At 42.5% G+C, this 13,070-nt stretch overlaps 1 protein-coding gene across 4 annotated transcripts in view; it reads left to right on the top strand.

The window, feature by feature from the left end:
- The first annotated feature begins 208 nt into the window (after nucleotides 1-208).
- The window catches only part of LOC124161070, a 485,504-nt gene continuing 472,642 nt past the window's right edge, over nucleotides 209-13,070 (top strand). For all 4 annotated transcript variants that reach the window (XM_046537253.1, XM_046537271.1, XM_046537264.1 and 1 more), the window contains exons 1-2: nucleotides 209-1,026; nucleotides 9,514-11,794. In XM_046537253.1, coding sequence (XP_046393209.1) covers nucleotides 10,233-11,794 — 1,562 coding nt within the window. In that variant the 5' untranslated portion in view covers nucleotides 209-1,026; nucleotides 9,514-10,232. The remainder of the gene's footprint in view (nucleotides 1,027-9,513; nucleotides 11,795-13,070) is intronic.

The raw sequence follows: 13,070 nt of genomic DNA, 5'->3' as shown, positions 1-13,070 counted from the left end.
GGCTGACCGCACCTTTGCTCATCCTTCTTTGCCTTCCACCGTCGGACCTTTTCCGCCGGACCCTCCCTAGGGTCCCTCCTTCTATCTTACAAGCCACAGGCCCTCGCCCCTTTCCCCTCCCGCCCCCTCCCCCGTCCATACACTCCCCCTCCCGCTCCCCTCCGTCCCCCTTCCCCCTCAGACCTCCGAGCCGACCATACCCCGGCGCTGCGGAGAGCGTAGGAGGCACCTATCCGCATAGCTGTTGCCGCTGTTCCTCGGCTAAGAGGAGTTAGGACCGGGATAGCAACGGAGGGAGTCGTGTTTGTCGATTCGCAATTGTCGAGTGAAAAAGGGATTCGAACCACGTTTTTCTGAATCCGAAATAAGGCTTTCGGAACCATTTGACCAGCTTCCGATCCTCGTGTATCGTGTTTCCCCGCCTCGTGTGTTGAGTGTTGACGGGTCCGGTGTGTGTTGTGTTCGATGGTTCGTTAGGATGATGGGGCATTGGCTTAGAGAAGAGTGGGGCTTTTTATCGGAGGCAGCGGCGACGGAGGAGCAGCAGGTGGGTGGGGAGGAGGAGGCGGCGGAGTGAGGAGGAGGCCTCGGAGAGCAAGACCGAGACTGCGCAGGAGACTTTTCTCGCAGGTGGTCCCGGGAAGCCGGCCACGCGAAGAGTGTGGGATATCGAAGAGTTTTGTGTCGAGCGGCGAGCTGAGAGCGGCCTGGCCCCGGCGTGAAACGCACGCCTCCGTTCTACTCAGCCGCTTGTATTCAGGTGCTATTGTTGTTGTTGTCTGTGGTCCGGAACCGAAGAGAGTAGTGCGAGAAGAAGGAGGGTGAAAGGTATATCGAGGCCGCGGATACGAGAGTTTTTGGTGATGTGATCATGAGTGACCGGATGGGAAAAAAGTAAAAGTGTGCCCGACTTCCCACCCTTCTCCTCATTCCGAAACAGGAATTAAACAAGTGCAAAAGGCAGTGAGAGTGAGCCGACCCGACACCGGACCGGCAGCCGTCCCTCCTCCCGAGGCGAAAAACGCGGTGAGTTCAACGGTGGTGTGTGAAAGTATTGGGAAAAGACCGGATGTCTTCAAAATATCCCGCTTTCGGCGAGATGACGGGATAAAAAAAATAGATCTGGGTTGAGGGAGATGCGATCCGGGCAAGCGCACACCCCCGTTCGCTCTTGTTTCTTGTCCCTAACCTGTAAGTGTTGTTGTGATCATTTTTTTCTCGTTTCAAATGGATGAAGCCGGTTACCGCACACGCATCTACTCCTCAAGCGTCCGTGACAGTTTGCCGGCTTGTGCCCGAGGTCTTGTTTTTAACCTTACATGGGAGGAAAAGTTTTGTTTTTTACCTTGTGTGGTGAGCCTTGGTTCCTTCCAGAGGTGCTGTAACCTCAAAGCACAGCTTGATCAGTTCTGGAAACAATACACGTCTCTTTTATATTTTGAAAGATAATAAATCCGCGAACCTCGGTGATTATAGATGATAATAGGTCTCCCAGATCCGGTATGTAAATTCATGTGGAATAGTTTTGTATGCAATGAGTAATACGTGTGTGCTATGGAGTGTTTACTGCTATGTTACGTATCACATACACTCCCTATTCCACGCTCTTGTTTTCCCCACTCCCGTCATCTCCATGGCAACACACGACCGTGCCTTTCACCCAAGGAAAATGGCAAGGCTATCCAATCAATTGAATGCATTCCGTTCCAGAGGCCATACACTCGTACGCACACATTCGATCGGTCGTAGAACGCGCAATCTAGCGTGGTGACACTTCGGTCCTAGAGAACACGCCTACGTCCACCACAACAATTGTGATCGAAGCTCTTGCACTTGGTGGCGTTTGCAAAGTTTGACTTCCACGTGAGAGAGTGGTCGTTCTCATTCATTCTAACTATTGAGGTGGTATTTTCAAAGGCATAATTGCGAAAACTTAGACTCTCGTGAGTGGGAATAACACTGTATCGTTTCACTACAGTAAAAATCTTATTCGGAATTTCTCTGATCTGATTCTTCTCTGATCCTTGTGCCTGATCAAATGAAATCAAGCCAATAAATATCCCTTGCATTGAAATCTACAATACATTTCCTTAGGATTTTTCAGGATGAGAAAAAACATTAAAATATGACTCTTTCAAACTATATTTTTGTCGGGCGCCATATCAAATAACGTTCATACTTTAGTTTGGAGCAGGAAAGCCTTCTTGGTAAAACATGTTAACTGAAAGCAACTAGCAATTTTCCACAATTACTCAGATTATCCTTACACGGTGGGATTCTACACATCTTGTACTATCATTAGGAGCAAAAGCTATAGAAACCGGCCATTGAAAGAAAATTAAAGGAGATGTGATGGAAATTTTCCAGTAAGTTTTTATTTTCTTTTATGCTCCATTCCACCAGATAAGCCTGAAAATGTTCACATTGAGTGACAAGACAAGAACTCTATGTTAGTAAACACCATATTGGTAAAAAAACATTCAAAATCAAACAAAATTGTCAAAATCAAATCATAGTGGATGCGCAATTTGTGCAGGTGAGGGTGAGAATTAGACAAAGGGTTAAAACTTGCCACGCAGCCCTGCGTCACTCTCGTTTTCATTCCGATAACCTTATTCCAGTGACTTCCAAACCCACACACTCACCCTCGGGGGATGGACCTGATCTACTGCTCTCACAGGTTCTTCTTCTCACTCACACTGGTTCGCTCTGCGCCCACCCCTCTCTCCCTTCACAGGTATCCCAGACGATCCTCTCCAATGCCTCTCCCCCCCCCAACAGTCAGAAAGCCACCCCTCGGCCCACCGCCCACCCTCTCGCATCGTGCCAACCCCACTCGAACCCACTCTACACACCTCCATAAAGCGACCCCTCACTCCTCCATCCCATACAACCTCAAAAGCCCCTTCTTCATGCGGTTATACCTTGCCTTTTTTTCCTTCCACCACCTCCCCCCCCTCCCGCTGTCCTGATGAAATTGTTTCTCTTCCGTCGAGGCATTTTCCTTGCACCCGAGAGGGAGAGACAAACGAACCAATGAAGGTGGAAAAAATAAAACATCCAGTAATTCCAATCTCGGAGTTTTAAGCTCACCCTTCTCCTCGGTTGTTGTAACCTGCTCCGCGTGGTGACATTGAACTTTTCTATCGAGTAACTAGACATCCTTCTGTAGTCACTCTACCTCGGTTATTTTCGTGCACAATGACTGGAGCGTCCTTGACAGTGACTGGATAAAAGCAAGGCTTACGGTATCATGAAAGGGAATAGGGAAAGGTTTAGGGCCTGATGATCTAGCCACGGTGTTGATACTCAGATTTTTATCAGCGAATTGGCTTTAACTTTACATATTTTAATTATGAATATCGATGGATAAGTTCTAACAACACTTATCTCAAAAATAGCAACTTTTCAGGGGAGCAAAAAAAAAACGATTAATTTCTTTTACTTGCGCACTTAAATTAATAAACAAAAGTTCATAAAACTGAAAAAGAAGCATTCATTTGCAAATTAAGAGCTGTTCTTTGCTTGTGTTTTATTTTTTAATGGTATTACACTTTTTTTAAGATACCCGTCTGAAACCGGCCGAATATGAGATACGTGTTGTTAGAACTAAGCCATCGATATATACCTTGCAGTAATTTTATTTTTGGAAAAATCAAATGAATGCATTGACATCTAGGACTGTTGTCTACTCTGGCTTCCGAGAGTAATTTAAGTAACATTATGCATGCCTAACCGACTTCATATTTTAAAATTTCCAATATTTTCCGGAAGCAAGCAATTTAAAGCAACTTAATGCTTTTATTTTTGACTCGGAGAAAAACATCCGCAGTCTTCCCTTACCCGTGTATTTTACCCCCTGCCAAACACCCTAGAGTTGGCTCGTAGGATATTTTGTAGATAAAGTTATTATTGAGAAAAATAAGTTGTGTTTCAACATCTTTGGATTTAACTCAATGAATACTTATAGCAATATTGATATGCCAAGCATCTCCGTTTTGGATTATTAGGATACAGGTATATTTGAAGGCGAAACGATTTCGGCTACTCTTCTATAGCAACTATATGGAAATTAAAAACGCAGAATTGAAATGAATATACTGTGGGCTGTGAAATGCATACATTTTAAGCTAAACTTGGAATTTCTTGAGGTATTCTTTTTTGGGAGTAATAAATTCTTCGTGAAAAACTATCTTTCTAAAAGATCTATATTTACGTCTCTCATTTTCTCCGGAGGTGCGTTATTATGGTGTGAGTTGGTAACTAACCGAAGCAGCTTCAACTTTCAATTTTGGTCCGGTTGATGTAAAATCACGGCATATCAGAGAGATTCACGTCGATAAAAGGTATTGATGAAAATGTAATTTTCTCATGTTAGGTTTTGATAAAAGGCATTCGCTTAGCAAAATCATTGTATTCTAATAACCGCGAATGAAGTCAAAAGAAGTCCAATTGTTAGAAATGGAGACATTTCTTTAAAATTATTTTCCGCACGCATTTAGTATATCCCGCTGCTATTCAATAGCCATTTCTTGTTGGAAAAGGACTTTTACATTTTCAAAATAGGTGCAGTGATATTTAAATTGGTGAGTACCTCTCAGCACATCGCAGGGGGGCTTTCTTCTGCGTGTAAGTCTATAATGTTCATAATGAAAAAGGAATATGCTTTCCAAAAAAAACTAACGTTCGTATCAATTCCATCACTCATTGGTTTATTTTTCAAAGTATAGATGTTAATTATGTGTCCCTAGCATTTCACAGTACATTAATGTTGGTATGTGTATTTGTTTTCTTTAAGAAGTATTGGTAACATATTTAAGTTTAAGGCACTGATATATTTCTCATCCTACACATCAAAATTTTTGAATTTTATGAACTTGGAATGGCTTGCTTTGCAAGCTTGTACTATGACTCATAGAAATATTATCTATAGAAAGAATGTTTCATACCGAATGGGGGACTTCATGGGTGAAATTTTGCCGCATCGCTCGCTTTATGGAGTTGTTCAGACAACAGGTAGTACTTGAGAATGTATCAGATGGATAAGATTTGAAATTAAGAGCCAGTAATTTGCAGTCGGGCCTTTCTTACTTGAATCTTCTTGGAATAGGACGAAGAGAAGGTGTGCAGTGGGCAAAGATGATAAGTTAGGAGGTACATCAGGGAGGGGGAGAATATTACATTAGTATTGATGGATAGTCTCATTTTCAAATGTATCATCAGTATATGTAGGAAGATACAGTTACCTTAATAGCAATTTTAATGCTACAGGTTTTGTTAATTAGTGAAACTCAATTCTGAATGACTTTGTAAGTTCTATAAGTATACGCTTTCCGTTTGATCCAGTAAAAACTTATCCAATTTTCTCTTGAAGGAATTTCATTAAATGAGTCTCGTATCGCTGTACGCCACATGTTGAAAATAATTGAGGAAGGATTATTACAGTGAATTCCTGTAAATTTTTTATACCACTAAACTGTTTTTATAAAATATTTCGTCGATTTTGCTAATTCCTAAAAACATCGTCTCAACCCTTCATCAGTGCCGCTTGATCTTGGCCACAGCCACTGAGGCAGAACAGATGAAAGATATGGAAATCATGAAAAAATATGGGGAGATTTTAACTTGTACGTTTAAGGTATTTGAAGGAATATTATGTGTTGGGAACTTGCAATAAATATTGCTTTTCTTCGTATTTTGGAGTGTAGGTATATGTTATGTGTATGGGTTGAAATGCATTATGAAAACGTATGTATTTAGAAATGAATGTCTTTTTCTCTGCGATTGTAATGACTAGATAATTATGCTTATCGTTATATGCTAAAAGGAAAATCAGGAGAGTACCATCTAAAGTCACTATTATGACCGTAACGGCCATGTGATTGACATGAACGAGACCAAAAATTAACGACAAGTTGTTATAATGAGTTGAAAAGAAACTTTTTACCATTTGGTTTTGAGAAATGTTTCTAGATATGTACATGCGCAAATTTAGTGATATTGCTTTGTTGGCCATGTTTCACTTATAATGATGGTTTTTAAAGATCGCGAAAGTCATACGCTCAAAGGTAACAATTATGTTACTCGTAAAAGGAGAAAAATGTAACAATACCTGGAAATGCTCAATTCATATACCAGGTTTCACAGAAATAATTTTAATGTTTCACAGCTCATTACTTGTATTACTTGCCATGAAAAACGCATGCATGTGCAAAACGCATTTATACTGAAATACACTACACTGAACTCCTGGGATTTTGGAAGGGAGACTTCAAGACAAGCAATCACTACCCAATGTAATTGTCTGTTGGAGTTTGAAAATTATTTTATTATCTTATCACAGTTTATCTGAGATGTAAAGGCTTATTTGCGCTTTTTTGTAAATTGAGCCGTCAAAGTAGACTGTCAGTCTGGTTTTTGGTGGGAAGCGCTATGTTATAGCTAGGGCGGAGTAGAACAGTTGCGACGATCATTCGGTATTTACTACAAGGTAAAACTTATTAGCGTTGATTTCTACATCCTGTAAGCCTTATTGATTCGTGGGATCAATAAATTTTCATCCTCCCCATAATCTGTCTCTTGAAGAGTACGGGAGGATAGTGATCTAGTGGGTACAACACTGGACTACTGATTGAAAATTTGTGGTCCAAATCCAGGAAAAGCCTTTGAACGCTCCAATACAAAAATATTCGCTATGCGAGAACGCCCTAGGAAAGAAACTACTCTCCCCAACCTTAATAATTAATCATATGAATTTCACTCGCCTTGTTTAGCTTGACTGACAGTGTCTTAGTTAGAGGTGAGATTTACTTACGATAGTATTTCCTACTTAGAATGGAACCAATTGTGATTACAATTGTACTTGAATACCAAATATTAATACTGCTAACCAATTTCACATATATTCCATGAAATATAAACCAAGTAATATAGTAGGTGAAGCAATTTGTTTATGGAGGGAAAATAATTATTTCCTATTTCCTATCATCAATACCTATTTATCATTATACGATAGCTGAATTTCATAGTGCAGTGTGATGGATTATACTTACATGGATGAAAGAAATCTATCAGACTTGCATAAAATCATTATGCGGCAAATGTGTTTCCTGTGAAGAAATGAGCAGAATTCATAAGGATGTCATGTCATTTATATCATAGTCATTTACATGCTGTGAATGATAACAATTGAAGGAAATTGAAGCATTTTCACGAAATCTTTGATTTCTATGAAAGTTTCAAATCTCGTGTTTGTAGTCCTATGAATATACATCGCTATTGATTTATACCAATTGGTTTATTTCGATTTACCAATTGTGTTTTTTAGATTCAATATTTGGTGGTGTTTCTCAAAATCTTTGAAACCTGGTGTAACGCCATTGCATGAATTTGAACACCACTAAAAATAAAAATCTTTATCAACTAATAGCTTAAACGCCAACATTTTAAAACAGGATTTTTGTCTGCGATCATCAACATTCAATTTGAAATAAGTCTTGCCTATCCGTTGGGATTAAAGAAAACAGAGAATAATCCATAAAGATGGACAACGTTGGAACTTAGGAAGATTGTATTGGGTTCGTTTGTTATACGACAGTGCGTGATACAAGATGGCAGCAGTGATGTTTCATAGATACTTAATTTTCAATAAAAGGTTTCATTTTTTTTAAGTCTTAAATTGCAGTTTCGGTGTCATGGATATTCGGAAAAAATGTGATTTTCAGTCAAAATTTAGCAAGTTGAGTACACTTTTAGCTTGAAAACTTAATCAGCATCATTCTTTTTTTTCATTTCAAATGAATATTAAATTGAAAGAATTATTATAATTATTGCCAAGAATCAGTGCCAGGGTGATAATTTGAAATATTTCACATCCATAGAAATTATCTCGGGATTATTGTCCTAAAATAACGGCTGCCTTTTTATTGCTCATGTTATGAGACTGGGCATTCTAGGAAAAAATATTCTTCATGATTCTTAAATACAAATTCAAATTTTACGAAAATTTCAAAAAGCATTACCTACTAATGAAATTGGTTGTTTCCAGTGAGATGCAGTGGAACCGATCTCCCACTTAATATTTTAAGGTCTCTGTTAATTACGTTGCAGTACCTTGGTTTGAGACGACGCTTTTCTTCACTCTGCCTTTCATCAATGAGTTAATAAGCGTTGAATCGGTTTTTAAATAGTTAGGCGTGATTACCATTAAATTTCAGTCCTTCAGTTAGTGGTGATGTTTAAGGTATGAAATACATTGGCAGAATGCAGATGCAAATTTTTATCAGTCGTAAAATTATCTTTATTTTCACCGTATTGTTTGCTTCATTTCCAATACGTTATTGGGAAGAAGTGAATTGATTTTATTCGTCCTTTTAAATGTAATTTCATATAGCTGGTTAATGAGACTACTGAAGGTGAGATCATGTAACTATAGCCCGAATAGAGAGTAAGTATCCTAATTCTAAGCTATTACCGTGCTTGTCTTTGTCTATGTACTGACACAGTAATACCTTCTCCTATGCACGTCAATTCAAGTAATTTTGTACGACAAATCTCAGTGATATAGTATTTATATAAATAATCCGGAATAATTAGATCCATAATCCAATCTGTTTCTCGGGTACACCCAAAAGATAATACCGCTGGACGCTTTACATGAATAGCTTAACTGTTCGCTTTCTCGTTGAAATTATGTTCCCTCATTATAGCACTGAAATGACGAATAAAACGCTCAACGGTTCATGATAAAGATTGGCTAACTTGTAGTTAATGACTCTATGTAAGACATCTACAATTTTTGTGAACGCATTCAGGCATATGTTGTAGTTTGACAGAGTAAAGAAGCATTTCCAGTGGGGTATTCTCTGAATCAATTTCTAGTTCACTGAGTATTATAAATTGGTTCGCATGCAATCAGTGGTATGAATAAATGATTGCACTTTTTTATTCCACAAAGTAATTGAAGAAGTGCTCTTACGTAATAAGAAAACTTAGAATTTATGGAAGAAAGAACAATCTACTTGTTAGACCCAAATTGTGATTTTGTATGTACCTATGTAAATATACGAATTTTAAAGGAGGAAGGCTTAAAATCATCACTATTTATTAAAAAATCAAAAATTTCCCCAAATAAATTAAATATATTCATGGCTAATGTTTTCAATTCGAAGATAAACGATAACGCCTAAGTGGGGACACCAAACTCCTGGGCGTAAAATACTTTTTCTATTTTCATTGCTTCAATGTTATCAATTCGAAATTCATTCACCCTTCGTGCATGTTTACTTCATGATGCTCTCGCATGTAACCTCCTAATAATGTTTTTTCGCTGGAGGCTAAATTTAACTTTCTCTCCACTAGAGTGGTATATTTATTTGAACTTTTTTTTAGCTTTAATACTCCCCCTTATTAGAGGATGAAAAAGTATTTTCTCAGTAAACCTATTTTTTCTATCATATGTACAACCCAAGTTTATTTAATGTATTAAACCCAACTATTAATTCATTTTTTCAGGAACTACATTGTGGACTAATTTCGGGACAACATATCCGGTAACAGGCCCTCCTCTTTTCTCGAAACTTTTATCAACTTGTACGCATCCCCCTAGGGGAACACCCAGTGCTCGTGTGTGGATTCGTTCAGTGTGTTTACAGTGTTTGTGCTCTTTTAAGCTAAAGAGTGTTGCCTGGCGCGGACGAATTCTACCCCGCGCGGCCAATACAATGGCCTTCGACAGCCTTCTCGGAATCACCTTTTACATTGTTTCCAAGTAGCCCCCCCTTTTCGACCCGTTTTTGACTTCTCCCTTTTAGTGTTGCCCCAAAAAAGGACTTTGACCATTCGGACGTCTTACACCATTCTACCACCCTCGTTAAATCGCCTTTACTGCGCTCAAGGCAAAGAAGAAGCCAGTGGGACCTTGGCGGAGTAGGCACTCTGCAAGCAGTCTCTCGGCGTAGCGAGACACTGAAAGCTAGACGGAGTGAGAGAGGTTAACATTGCTCTCATCCCACAATCCTCCGCTGCATCCTTCGTCGCTGACGTCATCAGCGCGCCACTCGCCCACGCCGCTGACAGAGTTCGTCGGGCGCGAGCGTGGGGGCGTGGTGGACGCGGGGTTCAGGCACCCTCCGACCTGCCCCCGCCGCAGAAGATAAACCCGCGTCACGGATGGTGTGAGCGGCCTCCGCGGACGACCCCAGCGGGTAGCGGTATACGGAATAACCACGAAGATGCCTTCCAGGGGCGGAGGAGTCCGCCTCGCGCGGCAATCGCACGCCTCCATGAGACCTCCGACGGCGCTGTCCTCAAGGTCCGCAGTCTGCACGCTGGCGGTTGAGCCGGCGACTCCTTCTTCATCCGCAGCGGATACCGCCGGTAGCCCCCAGCCGATGGTGGAGGGTTCTCCCACGCCGCCTCCCCAGCACACGGACCGCCGGCTAGCGGCGGCCCTTATGGGTGAGCCGATGCAGGAACCTTCCCGGGGTTTCAAGGCCCAGAATACCCGCTCGCCCTCGCCGACCGGGGAGCCGTCGAGTAACGGTCTGGCCATCAGAAAGGGAGCGGTCATTAAGGAGGAGCTGAAGGAAAGGGAAGGAGATGAAATGGGGGGCGGGGTTCCGAAGACGGAGGACGAGGACGGAGGAGCCGGTATGGATCTCAAGGATGCCCCGGAAGTCGGCTCCCGCTTAGGGAACCCCGCTACTCCCGGGAGCCATACTGGTTATTCGGGTTTCGCCAGAGACGGGGGCGAAGCGGGAGTGGACGGGGTAGGAGATGACTCCTCCGTAGTGGACGAGCGTGGCATGGTGTTGGAGAGGGTGGGCCCAGGATCGGGGGCGGTGGGCGTCGAGGATCCGTGGGGCGAGGGGGCAGACGCCCCCCCAGGGGGCGAGGACAACCAGCTGACTACGCTGACCGCCGTGGACACGATGGACTGCACCAACGACGTCACCGTTGAGGGCGTGGCGTACGCAGCACGAGGCGGGGACCCCTCCACGACTGACGGGGGCGTGGTGGCCGCACCCGGGGGGCACTTTGGCCCCGGAGGCGGTGGGACCGCCGGTGATCCCCCCTCGGTCCTCGTGATAGGTGGCGGTCACAGTGACAACCGCAAAATAGTTGGACTCGAGGATTACATTACGGACGACACTGGCTCACTGGTGGATCAGAGGGGACGTGTGCTTCCCGGTGGGGGTTATGTGCACATTGGTTCCATGATGGGTGACGGAGTTGACGAGTTCATCTCTGGAGACGTGGGGGATGACAGTGTTGTGGTCGTCTTAGGCCCGGATGGGAGGGTGACAGAATCCATCCGCTTGGGAGATATGCATAGGATAAGCTCTGATGGACCTAGAGAGACGATTGTTGGCAGACCAGGAGCTCCATTGCAGGTTACGAGCCGCGGGGGACGGCTCCCAAGCATCGCAGGTCTAGGGGCTACATCATCAGTGGTCAGGAGCTCTGTCGGAGTCGGTGACGGTGGCAAACAGCCGGCGGTGCGTCTGCCACCATTCGAGAGAACTGTGATCCAAAGGAGCAGTAATCATCAGCAGCAACAACTGTGCGACTCCCTGGCCTTGGGTCAGGCGGAGGTGGACATCGCCATGGTGGATGGACTAGGGTACGGGGGCCAGGGCGGGGGCGGAGTGCTCGTGTTGGGGGGCGGGGCTGACGGCGCGGACGGCGGCGGAGGCGGCGGGGGCGTTCTGAGCGTGATGCACGGCGGAGGGGACCAGCAGATCGTGACCACGGTGCTCGTGCTCTCCGAGGAGGAGTTCAACCAGAGCCTGGGGTGAGTGCTTTTATACGGATCACGCGGCGCATAAGAGATTTCCCACGATTGGGGAAGGTGATGCTAAAACATAGGGATGCAGCGGACCGTTAGGACTGGAAATGGCTATGGGTTATGAGAAAATGGCATGGTTTGGGTAATTTCACGTCGTTTAGCTATCGACTGCACGGCCCTGCAAACGTGCTAATGTTAAGGGTTATAAGGGGTAATGCTTTGACTGTAACTGCTGGGTAAATTATTTCATTGGCAATAGATGAGTGATATTTGCTTATCTTATAGTGAATTATTGTTTGTAAATGCATCGGGGCAACGGGAAATCTTTTACTTTGATGTTTGAGTCTATGTTTATGTGTCAATAATGCTAGACATATAATAACTTAAGTCCTCCATTTTTTTTTCAAATCAATAGTTGTTTAAAAGTCGGAAATGTGTAAGGATTTTATAGGGTAGCATTAGAGGAATTATTTCAAAATCACTACTATTGGTGGGTATTATTATTTTTGCATATGAGTCCGTGAAGAGAAGAAAATCAGTGAATTTAAGTGGACACATTTAGTGGGGAAATGCAAAAAATTACAGCATACTTAAATTGAAACTTAGTTGCTTATGTTTCTCGTGCAGATTTCAAAATATTTCCATGTTAAAATATTAAAATTAAATTAACAATTCGCAGTGGAGGACCTTTCCACTCATGAAAATAACTTACTTAAGGTATGTAAAAGGGGAAGCGTGGTTGCCAAGTGCGTAGGGAGCTTGGCTTCCGATCGGGGGTTCTCGGGTAATACCTTTGGACATCCCCCAACAAAATCTTCGAAGTGTGAGGTGATCCAGGGAAAGAAACTGACCCCCTCACCTTGAATATGTGAAATTCACTCGCGTGTGGCTAAGTTTGGGGTGATCTCTACCCTCACCAATCCGAACCGACTTTCGGGGTTTTTTTAGGTGAGGTTAAAGACATTAGTGACATGTTAGACATTAATGAGCGTTGAAAAAGGGCTATCGAGCATGTTTTTAGAACGTCTTTGTGTATTAAGAAATAATTAGATACGTACGTGACATATTTTTGTTCCCCATCCTTATCTCTTTTTAGTGAAACTCTGATTACTTCTGACGATTAGCCTTACTCTAAAATCAAAGTTTACTGGTAATTTTATAAAAAATACTGTAATTCTGCTCCGTAAGGGTTTCAATACATTTAATTCTACCTTTAAGTTTTTTATTGTCGTATGATGAAAAATATATTTAAAAAATTGAATTACCTTTAGGAAACGCCTGA

The sequence above is a fragment of the Ischnura elegans genome, chromosome 1 (genome assembly GCF_921293095.1).
Source record: "Ischnura elegans chromosome 1, ioIscEleg1.1, whole genome shotgun sequence".
Lineage (NCBI taxonomy): Eukaryota > Metazoa > Arthropoda > Insecta > Odonata > Coenagrionidae > Ischnura > Ischnura elegans.
Note: the sequence above shows the minus strand (reverse complement) of the source record. Positions and strands in the feature narration are given on the sequence as shown.